The 20,404-nt window shown below is 38.4% G+C and overlaps 1 protein-coding gene across 2 annotated transcripts in view; it reads right to left on the bottom strand.

Moving 5' to 3' along the window:
* cpm (carboxypeptidase M) overlaps positions 1-7,295 on the bottom strand; it is a 29,820-nt gene extending 22,525 nt beyond the window's left edge. For both annotated transcript variants that reach the window (XM_084909192.1, XM_084909193.1), the window contains exons 1-2: positions 7,211-7,295; positions 5,867-6,049 (exon numbers count right to left, since the gene is read on the bottom strand). In XM_084909192.1, the coding sequence (XP_084765318.1) occupies positions 5,867-6,035 (169 nt within the window). In that variant the 5' untranslated portion in view covers positions 6,036-6,049; positions 7,211-7,295. The remainder of the gene's footprint in view (positions 1-5,866; positions 6,050-7,210) is intronic.
* Positions 7,296-20,404: the final 13,109 nt, after the last annotated feature.

The raw sequence follows: 20,404 nt of genomic DNA, 5'->3' as shown, positions 1-20,404 counted from the left end.
AAAATTATGTAATTAGGTAACGGTTCATTGCTAAGAAACGCACACCAGCATGCACAAAAATATTCGCTACAGCAAAGCTTTTCACACTTAAGAGTGACAACGTGCAATAAAAGCAAGTACACACAAAATATGACAGAAACCAACAATAAAAACAACAAAACAAATAAAACTCTGAATGTCCACCCGGTCTCCAGAGAGCTGCTTCTCTAAATTCACTGTGAGCGTTCACAGCTGACAGACTGACTGAGGACAAAAATGAATTACAATATTCAATATGGTCAACATTCAGTACTAAGAAAGTAAGCAGCAATTCAAAACATGTGAACGTAAAAGTGATCTCTCTCTTCACATCCAGTGACTCTGTTCTGTCCACATAAGTATCCCATGATGCCTTTCTGCCTGCATCCTGTGAATTACTGCTATCTGTTGTCTTTGGAGGTCAGTTTGATGATAAGCCACCAGAATCCATCCTTGCAGGGCCCTCCCTGTGTCCTTAACAAATTCTGGAGCCTTCAGATTAGTATGCACTACTGTGTAAAAGTCCACTCCTTATTTCTTTATATTATTAATGGTACAGTTATGTATTAAAAATTACAAGGTCCACAGTCCAGTTAAGTAAACAGTAGAAAGTTAATTATCACTCCACCAGATCTGTTTCACTGACTTTCAGTCCAGTTTTTTATATTTTAACAATTTTTATATCAGGCTATAAGCTTGATTATTTCTGCTGTAAAGTTGTTCATTTTAAGAGTCTATGGGAACTAGAGAAACTGCAGCTGCGCATTTATTCCCCTGTTCACTTCCATTTTATTTCTGGAAACATCTGGAATACCATTTTACTTCAAGGTCAGTTTCAGATACGTTGAAGGGAGGAGGAACACTAAATGTTCAGCTTGTCCATCACCATGTGTCCATGCCAAACAGCACTCTGCTTTATCACACATTTGACCTTATATGGAGACAAAATTTACAAAATGAGGGTTGTGATTTGTTAGAAAACATGAAACTGAAGCTACGTCCACACGTACACGGGTATTTTTGAAAACTGAGATTTTCCGTTTTTGTTTTAAAAAATAATCCCGTCCACACGTAAACGCAGAAATGAAGGAAAACGCTGCTAGGAACATGCCAAAGCAACAGGTGGCGATATATTCCTAACCGTGTAGAAATGTTGGCCAATCAGAAGTCTAGAAGCCTGGGTGGGAAATTCGAAAATATCCACCCTGGCAGGCGTTTTTAGAAATCTCCGTTTTCAGTGACCGAAAACGCAGTTTACGTGTGGACGAAAGGTGCAAACGCATAGAAAAATCTGCGTTTTCAAAAATATCCGGGTACGTGTGGACGTAGCCTGAGGCTCATAATGGGATATGAGGAAGTGGGAATCGGGCTCATTTTCTCATGTTTCAAAATATATATATGTTTTTTTCTTGTTTTGAAACCAGAGGAGTCGCCCCCTGCTGGTTAGAAAGAATCATATCAATGCATCTTTCACCTGTTTATGCAGGGCTCTAGAGTGCGACCAATTTGGTCGCAAATGCGACCAAATTTTTCAGTGGTGCGACTAAAAAAAAATATTTGGTTGCACCTGTGCGACCAACTGTTCGGGTAGCGAAGAAAAAAAAAATCTGCAACCTTCCCTGTGGTCAACAACAGACACACATTTTGCCCCTATCGTGGACTAAACCAATCAGAGATAGTAAGGGGCGGGACCTCTCTGATTGGTCGTGGTCCAGTTGAAAGTGCAGGTGGAAGTGGGAGGTGAGTAGCTTGAATAAAGCGATATCAATTCATTAAATCCTGAATCGACTTTTAAATATAACTGTGTTTTGCCAGAAACGCCAGATTCTCAGATTAAAGCTCACAAAACCATTTCAACAACAACCAAACAGCAAATGAGAGCAGGTACACGGATTCCACACAAAGACGTAAACACAGAACGGACCGACGCATCAGAATCAACTTTGTCTTTCTCGGCTTTCTCACCCGATGGCCCGTAGACGGACACGCTGTCGGAGCTTAGCGATTCTGATGCGTCCAGTCCGCGCTGTGATTACGTCTTTTTGCGCTGATTCTGAGCTGCAGGTTTTGTCTCTCTCCAACCAAAATTCACCGAGCCAGCAGCAAAAGAAGCAGCAAACTGCGCTTCACATTTGATCAATGTCGTCATGAATTTTGCTGTTTTGCTTCCACGACTATTAAAATCACACTTCATGCACAGCTAGCTCTCTCTCTATCTCTCTCTGTACTTCAAGAACAGTTTCCCGTCTCCAATCTCTGTTTTCTGTATTATTCATTCGCTTATTACCCACCAGTCTACCGTTGTTTACAGCGCTGTCGGCTGCTGTCTTTTTCTTTTCTTTTTCTTTTTTTCACTTAAATGACCTCGGACAAGAAAGCCTATTTTTTCTGTTGTTCAATACTGAAGAAATTTAAACTTTATATGCAGAACATTGTAGAATATTTTTAAGGTTATCTGCTATAAAAAGCCAGACCAGGAAAATCTCCTTCATGTTTTTCTGTGTTTTATTCTCAGTTACTTTCACACAAAGGCATCTGCTGTGATGTTCACAATTCTGATGAAGTCAGTACTGATAAATGATCAGAATTATAATATTTCTGACTGTCTGAGGCTAAGTTGAATCGAATCGGGACTTTGAAAACCGGAATCGAATGGATTATAGAAATCAGTGATGATACCCAGCCCTAGTGAGCAGCCTAGGCATGACAGAAGTGGATGTAGCTGTAATAGGAAAAGAACTATTGCTAACTTTTCTGTTAAGGCCTGATCCTTCTGAAATTCATAGCCAGTGCTCTGACACGGTGTCATCAATCTTTGAATGCTGAAAAAGCACAGTGTATCCAGAAAAACACATTATATTATATAAATTATTATAAAATTTGTGTGCGCCTAACTTTTGTGCCGGTACGCCTAACTTTTTAAAGTTAGGCGTACCGGTACGCCCATGGCAAAAAGTTAGTCTAGAGCCCTGTAGTGTGAAACTTTTTTAATGTTTGCAGTAAACTAAAGGTCAATAAATAATCTTTATCTGTTGTATTAGAAGAAACTAAAATAAGTTAATATTTTTAATCAAAGGCTTCAATTCCTCTTTGCTCTTTCAGTGTCTTTGAACTCTGTGCTTTGGTTTGGCAGCCTGCAGTTTTGAGGTTTTAATTTTAACTCTGTCAGTTAGTCAGTTTCCTCACAGGCACACACACCCACACACACTTCTGTAACTGTACTGCCAGTACTACTGGTTACTCAATGAATGAAACTACAAGTCTCAACAAGCCAGGAACACACACTCACGTAAATCACGGCATAGTGTGACTCAGTCATCAGAGCAGCAGCCTGAGGGAAAAACTGACTCGTTGCACAAAGACAAGATGAGACTGAAAAATGCATAAACACACTCGGGCTGGACGGAGGCCAGCTGGTGTCCCAGATTAGCTCAGATTAGCTCTGTGTGTGTGTCAGATTAAGCAGTCTGGGATTAAATTAGAAACTATTTACTGTCCAGTCATGCGATCCACCAACAGATAGAGCCAGGTCAGTCAGTCATTGGTGGTGGGTATAGAGGCGGATGCCCGATGCTTCATCAATTATCCATCATTCCTATTGTGGCGTCTACATGTAAGGGAATCGGTCTAAGAACAGGTTGTGTTTCAAATCTTTATGATCACCTAAATCTCCATCTGCTGTACTGTATTTCCTGCAGTCGCCTCAAACGGAATTCATTGTTACTCACTTTTTGTCAGACATTTAATGTTAAATGGATGAAATTGTCATTTTCTTTTTCCAAACCAATAAGAATTGCACAAATCGTGGACTGGGATAATTGTCCTGCTGAAAAATGAAGGTGCTGGCAATCAGATGCTCTCCAGATGGTATTGAAAGCTGGATCAAAATCTGGTGGTACTGCATTTGTAATTTCTGCCACCTCAGCATGCAGTCAAGATCTATAGACTTGCTAATGACCTACTAATTTTATTCAGGGGTGTTGTAACAGGGACACATGTTAAAATTTAAGGACGCCGGCCCTCGAGGACTGGAGTTTGACCCGTGTGCTTTAGAGCAAGTCTGGCTTTTTAGCAGCAAGTCCAAGACTTGCACAGCACAATATATGATACGCAAACAAGAGAAAATTGTTAAGAGGGTGTTTTGTTGCAGGATTGTGAAAGGTTGTCTTCTAATATTTGGAAAGTAGGAAGTCCCATTATGACCTAATGTCTCATCTCAGAATGTAAAAAAACCTGAATTTGCTTCAGAAGTGAAAGTTTAGTAGATGAAGATTTAAAGTAGTCAGGTTTCAAATTTTCAAATGCAGATGACTGTGATTAGACAGTGGCCAGCTTCACACAGACTGATTTTGCTCATACTTTTAGAAATATAAAGCCAGCCAGCGATATTCATTTATGAACCATGTTTCACAGACAGGAGGATAAGAAGCAATTAATAATAAACAGGAGAAATATATACAAAACAAAAGAAAAGGCTACGGAGCCCCGCAATGGACATTGGAGGAAAAAAAATTAAGATGAACTTTTGCGAGATCCCGCAAAACTTTTGCGAGATCCAAGATGTCTGTTACCCACTAGCTCGATAGCTAGCCGGGGATTCAAGGCTTACTAAAGCCGGCGAGAACAGTGGACTTCCAGCACACCATTTTCAAAACCCCTGCAACCTTTCGCTACTCAGATTATGATATATAAGTCACTTAGGCAACTTAAAAATGTTATTGTTTGGCTTTTTTCAGTTTTTTATTTGTTCCTCAGTAAAACAGTTTGGCTGAGATTAAAGTTATAGTTTTCACACAGCTAAATAAACGTCAAACAGAAAACTGATTAAACAGAAGTGTGAGATGGTAGAGAATTTACTCCAGTGTCCTGTTATATTTTAGATAGCAAGGAGCAGATAACTGACACAGCTGGTGACGCAAATCTGAAGGCTAGACCGTCCCATTACACAGCCTCGCACTTCCAGCCTTGTCGGTCTTCGGAGGACCTGGCCTTCGTGGTCTATGTGGGCATTCGCGGTCTACGTGGGCCGTGTCCTTCGAAGGATGCGGCCGGGATCTCGCTCCTGAGTTACTTTTGCGAGATCCCGCAAAACTTTTGCGGGATCTTGCAAAACTTCATCTTCATTTTTTTTCTCCAATTGTCCCTTGTGGGGCACACAGTAGAGGACAGGTGCAAAGTGTTTGGAAGTAGTGCAAAAGGACTCCATGTGTGGTTGTGCAAGTCATTAATGCAAGACATTAATGTATGCAGTTTTGTATATCAAATGCAATGAAATATAGAGAAAGTTAGAAGCATTTCTTGATCTTGACAAACTGAATCATGAAGAGAACAAAAAAGTGTGCAGCAGATTACAGCAGCAGAAATAAAACATCCCAGTCTGTCAGTCGAGCTGAGAAAGCTGAAACGGTTCAGTTTTTAACCAGATTCAGTTCATTTTCATTTCTGCAGCACCAGCTTATAGCAGCAGCTGCCTCAGCCTCAAACCTCAACACTGTTTACACATTTGGCAAAATTACCTTTTTAGATTCTTTCACTGAGCTGTTGCTGGGTGGATATCCCTTAAATAAGAGCTCCTGATCTCAAAAAAGCCCCAAGACATTGGCGCAGGAACAATAACCTCCTTTATTCTTTTTTCACCATATCTGATAATGGCTATCAAAACAAAATGACTTTAATAAAAATATGCTAAACACATGCTGTGTGGGAAGTCTTCACGAGGAACACATCCGCCCAGGAAATCTTGTTATTGTGATCATCACAAGTTGTCATTTCACACCTTTTGTCATTTCAACTCCCAACTAAGTCTCAGAATTACAGGTGGGACAGGAAGCGGCAGGAGCAGCGTTACCTTTTGAAGACTGGCCGATGCTGTACAGGTGTGTGATGTCGGGATTTGAGGTGCTGACCTGCTTGAGGTACTGCTCAATCTCATGGTTGTTGTGATACCGAAACTCCAACGTCCAGGCGGGTGTGAAGAGAAAGAAGGGAGGGAGGAGGAAGAGGAGGAGTGATAACATCACTGCAGTAAGACCTGTGGAGGGAAACAAAAATATTTTTAAAGTAAATGAAATAATTTAAACATCTTCACTGACATTCTACTCATTTTTATAAGTTTTTATAACTCTACATAAACAGATAATCAATGATGTTCATGCACAGAGTCCTTCTTGAAACAAGTCTCACCACCTTTAAATGTCTCTGGGAAATTAAGTTTAAGCTTTCTGTAAATTAACTGTAATTTCAGTTACCTCCACCTAAAAATGCATGTATATAATCATAAAACGGTTTGATAAAAAACTGCATTAAAAATTAGCTGACTTTGCCAAAAAATTAGCTTTTGAAAATTTTTTCCTCCTGGATGTTGTACTTCCAGAAGAAAAAACAGCTTTGCTGCTGCATAATCCTCCTGTTCCTCGAGAGCCATACCTCCCACTTATAAAGGCTTTGCTTGAAAATAAAGGACTCCGACATCCTGAATTTTAAGGGATTTTGTTATCATCACATCACTGTTCGGTATTAATTCTCAATCTCAAGAGAAAGAAGCAGGTAAGTCTTCATGTACACAACTAGTTAAACCAGTCATATAAAACACTGGTAATGTTTTATCTCAGTAGATCATTAATCCAGTGAGGAGACGCTTTGTAGGATTACATTAGATTACTCTGTATATTTCTTGTTGACTAAGTTGTGCCATTTAAAGATTTTTGGTTGAATTAAAAAGGAATGTTTGAGTTTAAATGCAACAAAACACTGAAACCTACCAAATAAAACACTTAATAAGACAATATCAGGGAGCAAATAACCCGTGAATTGTTATTATTATTATTATTATTATTATTATTATTATTAATAATAATAATAATAATAATACATATTATCAGATGATTAGCGAGACACAGTGAAGTTAAAATGCAATTTATACATTTTGTAAATTTCCTTATTAATCTAATAAACATAAGAGAAACAAATACTTAAAAAAATATTTTTGTGAAAACAATAGCAACAAAACAAGTAAGAAATAAACAATTTAAAATATTAATATATTTAAAAATACATTCTAGTCAAATTCTGAAGGTACTGTTAGTTGTAAGCATCACCGCCGTGAAAGTGTAGTTTAAAAGAGAAGTAACACAGAGCGTGAACGCGTTTGAGGTCAAGTCTGGGACTGTCAGGTGAGCAGAGACGGTCTTACCTGTCCCCGCGGCTCCGAACAACACCGGCAGAAAGACGAACAGAGAGCTGCTGTCTGTCGCTCCTCTCAATGAGTGTTACTCATTCACCACCGGGTCTTCGTCTCGCTCCGCGGGAGGGGCGGAGCTTGGAGAAGTGTGCGTGTATGTGTGTTGGGCGCAGGCGCAGGTTGTCCGCAGGTTTGTGAATGAAACAGAGCGCTGATTCATGCAATCTGCTCAAAGAGGCTCACATGAGTAGATCTGAAAGTGTGGTTGACAGCGACGGAAGCAAAAAATATCCAAATGCATTCAAATGAAGAGGAAATGACAGAGGAAGTAGGCGTCCAGCAAAGAGAGAGGAGGCAAAGGAAAAGGCTTCTAGTGAGCTGTGTGTTAGGATGGACACTGAAGAAGGAGAAAAGGAATTGTATCTGTTGGCTCAGCAGAGTGAGCTGGAAAGGATGTGCAGCAGGTTAGAGTGATTAAGGATGGAGAAGAAAATGTAAGGAGTGAAGAGACTGTGCTGAGAAGATGGAAGAAGATTAATAAGAAAGAGAGGAGGACAGATTGAGGAGTGACAGTAGTAGCTTTATATTGTAAGGCAAAGACCCTACAATAATGGTATGTTACCAGTAGGGTGAGATGGAGGCAGATGACCCCTAAAGAAAGAAGCAGAAAGAAGAAGAATTATTATTTTACGAAAATGTGATGGTGATTTATCGTAGAAAAAGTTGTATTTTGGTCTGGTTGAAATTTTAGGTGGGAGATGATGCTGTAAAGGCCCATTAATGTTTTCTTTGAGTCTTTGTTCTTTTTGCTGAGGAGGCTGAATGAGTCTTGGAAAAGTTAAAAGGGTCCTTAAAATAACTGTAGTAGTCTTAAACAAATTGGGTTGTTGAAGGGGTTGTAAAGATGTTGAGGAGATTGTAGGGACTTCAAAGAGCTTGTATAGGGGCATGTTCTTCTTATAAGGGGTCTTGAGAAAGGTGTTGGTATTGCTGCTGAGATTCTAGTTCTAAATGTTCATAATTTTTTTTTGCTGTGGAAATTTTGGGAGGCATTCAGCAACTCATGCAAGCTTCTCAAGAGTTGGTGAAAGGTTTGGACTGCAGACAGGCCAGTTGGTCCTGGGTCTGGTGACCCAGTGTCCATGTGTTTTTGTGCATGATTGGTATTCCTTGGTTTTGTATCAGTTATGGTTGTTCTGTATATGTTACTCTTCAGTCTCTATTGGGATGTGTTTTAGGGTTAAAAGAATATTATAAGTTTAGGTTCTCGGAGTGATTTGTTAGGTTATTCAGTTCCTTGCTGTTAGTGATTATGTTTTACCTCCTTCAGAGTCTAGCCTTGTCTTGTGTAGAGATGGTACGATACCCTTCATTCATCTCCATTTGAAGCAATGCATTATCTGGGACTGTAACATCTAGTGCTTTTATTGGATCATACTAAAATGTTAAAAAACAAAACACTAAAGCTATTCCTTTATACTTATACGTATGCAAAAAATACACTGCACCCAAATTATTTTGCAGTTCAGCAATACTGAACCTTTTATTTACACTTATAGCAGAACTTTAAATGTAAGTATTTAAAGTAATATTCAAAAAGTAATTTAAAATGCAATTTTATGCAGATTTCAAAAACTCTTTGGCTCTGGAAAAAAAGAAGTGCAATATCAGCACAAATGTTTATATTCAACAATTAAAAACAACAAAAAAAACAAAAAACAGGTTGTAGAATGGACCCTTTTGTACTTAAAGCTTAACATAAATTGACATCCAGAGTGGAAAGCAGTTCAAATAAATGCAAACACAGCTTCTCACAACACTCATCTTTTATCAAGAGACTGAATTTTGTGTAATTTCTATACAAAACATAACACAAGTATGAAAAAAAGTGTTTTGCGTAGTTTTTTTTTCTTTTCAAACCACGAAATGGTTTCAAAATACTGTCCGATACCACAATAAATAATTTTCTGTTGTAACCCTCAAATGGTAATGTAACAACACTCATTTTTTCACTTTTTCACAAAACGAAAACATCTCTGCTTCCACGTCTAATTGTCTGTAATGGAGGTGGAGTAAATTAAACTGGATCCGCATTCTGTGCCCAACTAATGCTCGCTATGCAGGGGGAACAAATTTTGTTTGGGATGCCCACCTTGGCACAACTCCTGGTTTGGCCGCACGTAGCGAGGCTCCAGATGCTTTTGGTCTGGCACACAACAGCCGCCTTTCACGTGCGGCTCCGACGTGTTAAAGTCACTACCTGAGTTACACCATGTCGCAAGTTTTGTGAGATACTGTATATCGGATTGATCCATCCCTAGTCTTGTGTTTTGTGAGTCTTGCAAAAAAAAGTTCAGCACTCCAACTCTCATTAAAGCCATGGAGCTATAATAGATGCAGTATGTGGTTCAGCATTGTCCTGCAGAAATATGCAAGGCATTCTCTGAAAAAGACCTCATCTGGACGGGAGCGTGTGTTCCTCTAAACCCTATTAACCATTCAGCACTGATGGTGACTTTCCTGATGTGGCAGCTGATAATTCCTTTAACACTAATGCGCCCTGATCATGTTCATGAGTAGGTCCTTCTCTGCACGATGGAGCAGAGCATGTCTTTGTCCTGTCGTCATCCACTCACACCAAACCAGCTGCCGCAGATGGCCGCCCCTTCCTGAGCCTGGTTCCGCTGGTGGTTTCTTCCTGTTAAAAGGGAGGTTTCCCTTCCCACTGTCACCAAAGTGCTTGCTCATAGGGGGTCATATAATTGTTGGGTTTCTCTCTCTATGTATTATTGTAGTGTCTGCCTTACATTATAAAGTGCCTTGAGGTGACTGTGGTTGTGATTTGGCACTTTATAAATAAAATTGAACTGAATTTTATTAATGTGAATCTGAACTCTCTGATATTCATGTCTTTGATGTTCCAGTAACTCTAATGTGGTGTCACACAGTGATTTTTTATTCCTGTCAACAGTAAAAATGGAAATAACTGTGTGATGGTAGGAAGAGGCTTCATAATAAAATCAGACAGGAGCCTGAAGTTATGCTAGATTGCTTTGTGGTAATTTGGCGCCATCTGCTGGTTAAAGTTCTAAACTACAGTTCAACTGTTTCCATTATAGCTCAAATAGAACCGAGAAATTATAGATTTAAAACATAGAATCAATTAGAAGTTAGTAGAAAAAAAATCTAATATTCTTCACTAGTCATCAGTGATGACTGGTGTCCACCCTCAATCTCTTTGTATGTATGTCAGGGCTCGTGGTCTACTTTAGGATCAAGAGATAAAGATCTATCACATATAAGGAAAAAACTGACTTTGTACAATTCAAATGAGCTTAAAAGTCGATATTTGGTATATTTTGATATGACTGCCTTTCACCTTTATTCTTAAGCAGTCTGAACTCTCTGAGGCAACTTTCTTTAACTTCTTTAAGTATCTTCAGGCATTGTTCTCCAGGCTTCTTGAAGGACACTTAAAAATCTTCTGTGGATGTTTCTGCCTTTAGTTCTCTTCTCTGTTAGGATGATCCCACACTTCTTCAACAATCCTGAGGTCTGGGAGAGGCCAATCCATAACTTACAGTGTTCCATTGTGTGTTGTTTCAATCCAGCCAAGGTTATGCTGAAAAATGAAGCTGTTGCCAATCAGGTGGTTTCCATTTGATATTGCATGGTGGATCAGAATCTGATGGTACTTTTCTTTGTTCATAATTTCAATTCCAAACAGCACTGCATCCTATCTGATTCACTGAAGTCCAGTTCTTGTGCAATTTTCATAGCTTAGCCTCTTCTCTCTGTTTACCTTCCTCAAGAATGGCTTCTTACCAGCTACCCTTCCACAGAGACCATTTCTGTTGAGGCTTCAGTGAACAGTAGCTGGATCAATGGGAAGTCCAGATGCATCTCTTGGGTTCAGGTCTTTGCTGGATTTCTTCCTATTTTTAAAGGACATGACTTTCATATACTGATCATCTGCTGTAGATTTGAGGGGGATTGTTTTAAGGCTGAGACTTTATCCGTCAATTTTTTAAGGACATGCTGCAGACCATGCTCAGTTGTTGGTGCAAAAATAAAAAATTATGCCTGTAAAATCGTTGCTATTTTTCATAGATCCATCTAAAGAACATGTGTTTTTGTGAGAGATTGCTAGTAATGAAGTGGATAATGGAAAAACCTAGGAGTTTTTTTTTATACTTGAATGATTCATAAACATTCCTCTAAGAATGGACAAATACAAGAACTGGACTGAAAACGAGTGCAAAAGCAGCCAAAGTCCAAAGGACAACTTTTCCTTCCCACTCCTTCAGGAAGAGTGAAGAACTATCGCTCAAGGATACTTTACAAAATTACAAGAAAGTCTGGCTACTTGGAGGCAAAACATAAAGTAGTGAGGGGATGCTGTACATTAATTATTAGGAGCATCTAAGTAGTGTTCAGACACAAGCAGTAGTGATCTCAGCCCATTCAGTTTGTTCCTTGAGCTTCCAGTCAGATGTGAAGAAAAAATAAATTTTGTTTTTCTTCAGCTAAAAGGAAAAAAAAAGATCAGATTGTGATCAGAGGTATGAACTGACAGTGGCTGGAAGAAGATCGCTGTCTCTTTTAAAACACTCAAAGACATGCAACTATGAACTCAGAGCAAAGCAACATGTGAAATACACACATCTGTTTTAATATATATGTTTAACATACATGTTATAGCTCAAAGTGCTGTACTCAACTTGCCTTATTCACCCAAGCACTTTTTTCTATCGGTCATTCACACACGTACTCACACTTGATGGATGCATGTTGGTACTTTAGTTCTGTCATAAAGCTTACATTTCTGTGAGCAGCTTTTGTTGGGGAGAAGTTGTGATGCTCACTCTCTCGATTAAGTCTATTACAGATCATTTCTGGCGTGTTCTAATTGGAAAAACTAAATCCATCATAGATTTTTGCTAATTTGCATCTTTTTGACTGACTGCATTGCACCGCAAGCCTAAATCTTATTATATAATGAGCACTATCATTATTACAGAGATGTAAATGTTTATTTTCTGTGGATATTAAGTTTAGTCATTAATATTTTTGTTGTGCATGGGTTATTAATAGCAAGTATTTGACACATAAATACACACACTTTGTTAGGGAGCAAGAGTTTGGGTTGTGGTTTGTTTGTAGGAGGTAGAGGTGGGGCAGCTTGAGAGCGCAACCTCATTACATAACCAACTTGTAATTAAGTTTTTTTTGGCACTTTACTAACTTGAATGCAAACAGTCTCACGATTCAGTTCACTTCAGTTTTATGTATGTAGTGCCAAATTACAACAAGAGTTTCCTCAAGGTGATAATTCAGAGAAAACTGCAACAACCCCATATGAGCAACCACTTGGCAACAGTGGGAAGGGGAACCAAAGAAACTGGCCATCTGCCTTAACTGATTCGGGGGGTGAGTGGAGAGAAATAGGATAAAAGACAAACTGTGAAAAGGGAGACAACATTGGTGCAACAACATCTTGAAAGGAAAAAATAGTAAATAGGAAAACCCCCCAAAACAAAACAAAAACAAACAAACAAACAAACAAAACAAACAACAAAAAAATAACAATATAAATATGTGAAGGCCATTCTTATGACATTTAACATTTTCCTTTCTGGCAACACTTTAACATAAATGAGGCTTATGGTGGGGTTATATAAGTTTGCTTTGCATTGTCATTTCAAAAGCTTGATACCTTTTAACTGCTTCTTATACAAGCATGATGTGTGTGTGCATGACCTTCATAAAGGGAGCAGGCAGCCTTTAGAAGAATAAACTGCACTCAATGAAAGAAGCCACCTGTTGTGACAAGGATAACAACAACATCCTGGGAGGGCTGCACTCACATTGTATAACCATGCTTGCACAACACACTTTGTAACCATATATAGTAATTTCTCTTAGTTAACACAGCAACAAGCTTTATGAATATTCATGTGTGTAAACAATAAAAACAACCTGCAGGGGGAAGCAAGTTGAAGTGGGCTGGAGACAACTGCGTCCCTCGTGGTAAGTGTAAATCTGAGCTCTGTGTGACCTCGTTCCTGAGTGAGTTTCTGTTTATCCAGCAGTATCAGGGGTGAACCTCTGACAGCTTACTTGATACAACAAATGAAACACACTCATTAAAAGGATAGAAACTGGGTCACATTTTCACATATCAAAGCAGCATCTTTACATGAATCCTTCAGTAATTCTAAAGATGAGAAACAAGACTTTAATTCAATCTTCAACCCACTTAGGGAAGGTCTTTTTTTGCTATTTACACTTATGGATGTGGTATTTGCCCATAATTATTACCACATTGTGAAGCATGGCAAGTTCCTTAGACAGAATATCATTATTGTATAAAACCTCATTGGGTTCATCCCATCTATTCTTACACTCATCCAGTTTACCAAATCCTGCCAGAAGTTAGTTACTCAAAAGGAAAAAAACAAATGATCAATACTTTCTTCATTTTGTAAACAAAATCCACATGGCTCCACCTCAAACCCAAACTTTTTTTTAAACATTTCTGCTGCTGGGTAATATCCATTGATATTACCCAGCAGCAGTATATGAGGTTAGTCATTCATATACCGCTGCATGGGCTGAGGAGAGAGGTTTATAAACACACAGAGAGTAAAGAAGAAGCACTGGTGCAGCATGGGAAGGCTCCAGCAGACTAGGCCTATCCGATCTTTAAGTCTGACGTCATTAGCCGTGCCTGTGTCTAAACTCCGCTGCAGGTCTCTAAGTCACACGATCACTGTGGCATCACTGAGAGTTAAAAACTGTCTAAGTCCTTTCATTTGTAATAAAATGATCAGCGTTGCTGCTGTACCAGGTGTAACAATTAAGTTTAACATCCAGGCATCCATGAAAACAGAATTTGTGAAATTTAACTGAGTTAGAAGTTAGCAGGAAGTTAGCTCGCTAGTTTCCATCTAAATATACTATACCATGTTCTGACTGAGGGATTTCCGAAACAAATTAAGATGCACAGCTCTGCTATCACTTCCGAAATAAATGAAAACAGGAAAGTAAACAGCAGTAACGTTTGTAGGGTTACTGAAGTTTGGCTAGCTTGTATATAATGATGTGCTACGTGATCGCTAGTGACTCAGCTATCTTAGCATAATATAAACAGTGAAGCTGGAGGATGAACGCTAACTTTTTTCCACTAAATAAAAGTTAACATGAGGGTTCCTGATGGTTAGGGACAAATGCAATCGCATGGCAGGTGCTGTAAATGGACTGAACTTCCGCAGGGAGAACAACTGAGATAATCCATCCTCAATATGAGGTTAGTCATTCATATTCCGCTGCACGGGCTGGGCTGTAGTTACATCGTAAGGTTTTAAAAACTGAGCTTTAAAACGATTAGCGGTAATAAGAACCGAGAGAGGTCGACAGTGATCACTGACTGTTTTTAGGGGCTTGTTGAGATTAAATAGAACAAGATACAACACATTAAAACATGTAAAAAAAACCCCCACAAAAGTCTTATTAAACGCGGAGTAGTTTGGGCCCGGAAGCAGGATTCATCACGTCATCACTTAAAGACCAGATTGGAGTGCAACTGAGGGAGGATTCAAATACTCACCTGATCCAACTAAATGTTTTATCAACCAAGTAACAAGTTTCAAAGTCAACAAATAAATTATGTGCAACTGTATTTCAAATAAGCAAATCTGCAAATGCAGAAAATAAAGAATTTAAAGATAAAAATGCATGTTTATCTTTATGACGTGCGTTCCTTCATTCCCGTATTGCCACTGTGACATTAAAGCAGTCAGGTGCATCAGCACTGTAAGTCAATCAACAATGAAAAACCTGAACAGACAAACTCAAAAGAATCAGTGGCTTCATATCTGAACCCATAACCTGTGCAGTAAAAGAACTGTATGAATTAACTTTCGCCTCAGTCATACACAGAGTAACAAAGTAACAAATATTTTATTACAGTACTTAAACAGAATTATCAGGTATGTACTTGAGTATTTTTCTGATAATTTTCTTTTAATTTTAGTGCAGGGTGGCTGTGGTGTTCATGGTCACGTAACAGGGTAAGAAACATGAATTTACATTTAAGATGATTATTAAACTCTCTGAATTCCAGTTTTTAGAGTGTAGTGTTTGGAAATCAGCCATATAAGATCTTCTCATATTTTGCTGAGTTCAGCTGGCTAAATCCACGAAGAGCAGCACCACAGGTCAGCTGATCACAGACACAAAATCTGTGATGAAAATTTGACACCAAAAAAACAAAACAAAAGAGAAATTATTGCGACTTTCTAAACTACTCTTTTACCATGCTATATATGGGGTATGGAACAGAGTGGAGGCATGACAAAAGAAATTTAAAGACTAGATAAGAAAACTAGGGTTACCTAATAATACAAATGCTAAACAGAGGGTTAACTACCAGGGGGCTGAACCTGCTACCAGTGGAACCAGATAAAATGGGGCACCGACAGCTGAGGAGGGCGAGGACATTAAAAAGTCTCTTGACTTCATAATGGAGGAAATTTCCACTATCAGGTTGCAGCAGAAAAGTATCATTGAAATTGTGGAGGAGGTAAAGCTCATCCGCATCCAAAATGCAGAAAAAGATAAAAAGATTGCATACCTGGAAAGTAAGGTCGTTGACCTGGAACAATACTCCAGGATAAACGACGTAATCTTCACTTAGCGCCATATTAAACCCCCGTCATACTCTCAGGCCGTGACCGCTGACAGCAATGAGGAACCTGGAGAGCTTGACATTAGCTCCACCAAACAACAGGTGGCTGCTTTCCTGCGATCCAAACAAAATTAAAAGGATCTAATGTCTTTATCAATGAACATCTAACCAAACACAACACTGAAATAGCCAAAAAGGCGTGACACCGTATGAAGCTGGGAAAAATTCAAAGCACTTGGACGACGAACTGTAAAATTTTCATTAAACTAAACGGATCACCAGAGGAAGCCAAATTTCTGACCATTAAAAACATGGCGGATCTCGAAAAATATCAGTGAGCAACATGACAGACAACCACACACTCACTTATGACACACACTGGAAGGAAGAATTGCTGCATCAGTCAGACAGTTGCAGAATATGATCAATTGGAACTGAAAACATTTAACTATATGGATCACAATACACAGGACTTGGAATATGAAATAGAATACAGACAAGTACTTCTTCTCATCTATCAATAACAATTGCTGCTACTATACAAATAAGACTACAATCAGAAGATTCAAACTGAGAATAAATCATCAATTATCCACTTTAACTGTAGAAGTGTATATGCTCATTTTAATCATATCAAAGAATATCTTAACCAGTTTTCACATCCATTTAGTGCCATTGCCTTATCAGAAACTTGGATCAATATGGAAAAAGGAACAGACTTTGAACTGGAGGGTTATGAATTCACATTTATAACTAGGCGAAACAAAGGAGGAGGAGGAGGAGTGGCCTTGTATGTGGACAAATCCTTGAAATTTAATGTGGTGGATAAGATGACGATGGGGATTGATAATGTACTAGAATGTATTACAATTGAAATTTGTAAAGAGAAAAGTAAAAATGTAATTATTAGCTGTATATACAGAGCTCCAGGTAGTAGTATTGAGACATTTAAAGACTGGATAGAAGAAACATTTATTGAAATAGCTCACAAAAAAGTTTTCATTTGTGGAGAACTCAATATTGCTTTGCTAAACCCAAATAAACATAAAACCACTGAGGAATTTATAAACACAATGCACTGTATGAAACTATTCCCTAAAATTACTAGACCTACCAGGATCACATCACATTGTGCAACTCTCATAGACAACATTTTTACAAATGACAATTAAAGTAAGACTGTAAGTGGACTCCTGATTAATGACATAAGTGACCATCTTCCAATTTTTACAATCTATGATAGGAATTACAAGATCAATAAAATGGACAGTAAAAAAGAGTACAGACGAGTAAGAACAGAAGAAAGAATGAATGCATTTAAAAAAGATTTATTGAAAGAGAACTGGGGTGAAGTATATCAGGAACAGGACGTTAATAGTGCGTATAATGAATTCCTTAGAATATTTACATTACTGTATAATACCAACTGTCCAATAAAGCAATATAGTAGGAAACATAAAAATATGGACTGTCCACGGATAACAAAAGGTCTGCAAAATACATGTATAAAGAAAAATGCTCTATACAGAGATTTCTTAAGAAAGAGAACTAAAGATGCTGAAACCTGATACAAAAGATATAAAAATAGGTTAACTAATATACTTAGATATAGTAAAAGGGAATACTATATGAAGCAATTAGATATAAATAGAAATAATATTAAAAGATTATGGGAAATACTGAACAGTGTTATAAAATGGACAAAAGAACTATCCCAAGTATTTCATTTGTAATGACCATGAAGAATACAATATGGATGTTGTGGCAAATAGTCTCAATGAATTCTTTGTAACTGCTGGACCAAATTTAGCAAGAACAATCACTGATCCTGGGAAAGCACAGGAAAAACTGGATACACTGATAGACAGTAATCCAAATTCTATGTTTCTCACAGCTGTTGATGAAAATGAAGTTGTGAAATTTGTCAAAAAATGAAAATGAAAATGAAAATGAAATTGTCAAAAAATGTAAAAATCAGAAATCTTTGGATTGTAATGATATTGATATGATAGTGGTTAAAAGAGTCATTGAGGCTATTATAAAACCGTTTACATACATCTGTAATTTATCATTTCAAACTGGTCAATTTCCAGACAGAATGAAAATAGCAAAAGTTATACCTCTATACAAATCTGGCAACAAACACCATTTCACAAACTACAGGCCTGTCTCTTTACTACCTCAATTCTCAAAAATTCCTGAAAAACTGTTTAACAACCGACTGGAAAAATTTATAGATAAACATAATCTACTCACCGAGAGTCAGTATGGATTCAGATCAAGCAGATCAACATCATTGGCACTATTAGATTCAATAGAATACATCACAAAAAGCAATATGTAGTTGGGTTATTCACAGACTTGACAAAGGCATTTGACACTATAGATCATGACATATTAATAAGAAAACTGGAACGTTATGGTGTCAGAGGGGTAGTTTTAGATCGAATTATTTAAGTGACAGGAAGCGTTCCCATCCTAGGAACCGGGACAGATGCAGGAACCTGCCGGACGCCAGGCAGCTCGATGCGAGAAACTGTTTCGAGTGCAAACGTGAACTGAGGCTCGGTGGCCTCACCCTAGGAACCAACTGCACATCGGCTGCTTATCTGATCATACTTATCTGATGGGTTTTCTTGACACTTACCTGACAGGTTAGGATTAACTTTTAAATGCAGCAAGCATTCCACAGCTGCTGCCACAGATTATTTTCAGTTCAGCCAAGTGTTAGCTTCAATTTTTAAATCCACCTGTGACAGCAGGGTGTGGTCTGTAGTTTGTGGCTTGGGTTTGTGAGGAAGAAGTGAGGCAGACTGGCTGAGGGAGTGGAGCCTTATTATGACCAACTTGCCATGAAATTCAGTTTTTTTTTGGTACTTACCTCACAGGTAAGGACTTACATTTGAATGCAGGGAGTGTCACAGCAAAACCTGAACATAATAAAACAGCTGAAGATAATACAGTAAGGATGAGTCAGGCAAACCACTCAGAGAAAATGGTCTGGTCAATCTGTGTTCTGCACGTGTTCAGCTGCACTCAAGTTAGTCTGGCAAAATGTATGGCTCACAAGAAGTGCTTGAAGAAATACCACTGTAAAAGGTAGATTATATCCTAAAACTCAGCGACTAGGGACATAACTGAATTTGGTCACATTTTCCAAGAGAGAGGTTGGTGGAGTTCTCCTAGGACAGGGGTCTTAAACTCCAGTCCTCGAGGGCTGTTGTCCCAAAACGTTTCCATGTGTTCCTGTTGCAACACACCTGAAAAAAATTAGTAGGTTGTTAGCAAGACTCTATAGAACTTGACTGCATGCTGAAGTGGCAACCCCTAACCCTACTCAAGTAAATTTAAGTAAATGTAAGTGTTTGGGAAAATTTACTTCTAAAAGTACTTTTATTGCACCATGTTCATTCACTCATGAGCTACTGTAACATGAATCAAATGTCTGAACTGCCACCTCAGCATGCAGTCAAGTTCTACAGTCTTGCTAATGACCTACTAATTGTATTCAGGTGTGTTGCAACAGGGACACATGGAAAAGTTTCAGGACACCGGCCCTCGAGGACTGGAATTCGAGACCCCTGTCCTAAGACTGTCATAGCTAGATCAGTAAAGCCCCTTGTGGAGAGGCTCCTTCACAGTTTGGAGGAGAAATGGGTTTTTCCTGTTTGGACATATCATTGGTACGAGACATAGACAGAAGTGCAGTTTGTTGCTACTGTTTGGGTTGCCTTTCTTAGATAAACTTGCATCATACAAAAATTGTCCTGGCTTTCAACATTTCCTTTTACCAATTCAGTTCTAAGCTGTAGTAACAACTCCAGGTAGTCATTATTAAACAGACTTTTGAATAGCTGTAAAACAGCCTCTTTTAGTTTAAGCATTGTTTTCAATAAATTGCATCCTCAAAATGTTTTGTCTCACTCCCATTTCTTCTTGATGAGTGTTGAGGCTCTACTTGGAACCTTGTTAAGATCCAACCATGCAAAATATTACATTTTTTTGCTTTTTTTTTTTTTGAGTGGTCTTAAACTTTTGATTGGGACTGTAGTACTATTGGCACCCCCTCCCAAATTCATCTTGCAGCCGGAGTGACAAAACCGCTCAAATGTTTATATTCACACTTTTATTATAATATAAAAAAAAAAAAACATTCACTACAACGTTATATTACTAGTGGGTCTGTAAAGGGCAATGAGGACATGTATGTGGCTTTCATGCTACAAAATAAACTTTTTTTCAGTATGTGGTACAAAATATCTATATAAATAATACTTCTTAATAATACCCAAGACTTGTGCTTTAAGTTTTACTTTAAAATACTTACTAATACTTAATAGTACCTAAATTGGAAATACAGTAAAATAAAGAAACATCAATATTGTGGCGAGCTCAGACAAGGAGGAGACAGAGTTAACGTCTGGTCTGGCTTCCCGCAGTGTTAGCAGGGAGCACAGCCGTTTATTAGCATTCAACAGATGAACACATAACGGTAACACAACCGCTCGGCGCAGCTC

Source organism: Perissodus microlepis, chromosome 17 (genome assembly GCF_051167445.1).
Source record: "Perissodus microlepis isolate ML-2025 ecotype Zambia chromosome 17, ASM5116744v1, whole genome shotgun sequence".
NCBI lineage: Eukaryota > Metazoa > Chordata > Actinopteri > Cichliformes > Cichlidae > Perissodus > Perissodus microlepis.
This window is presented reverse-complemented; position numbering and strand designations above follow the sequence as displayed.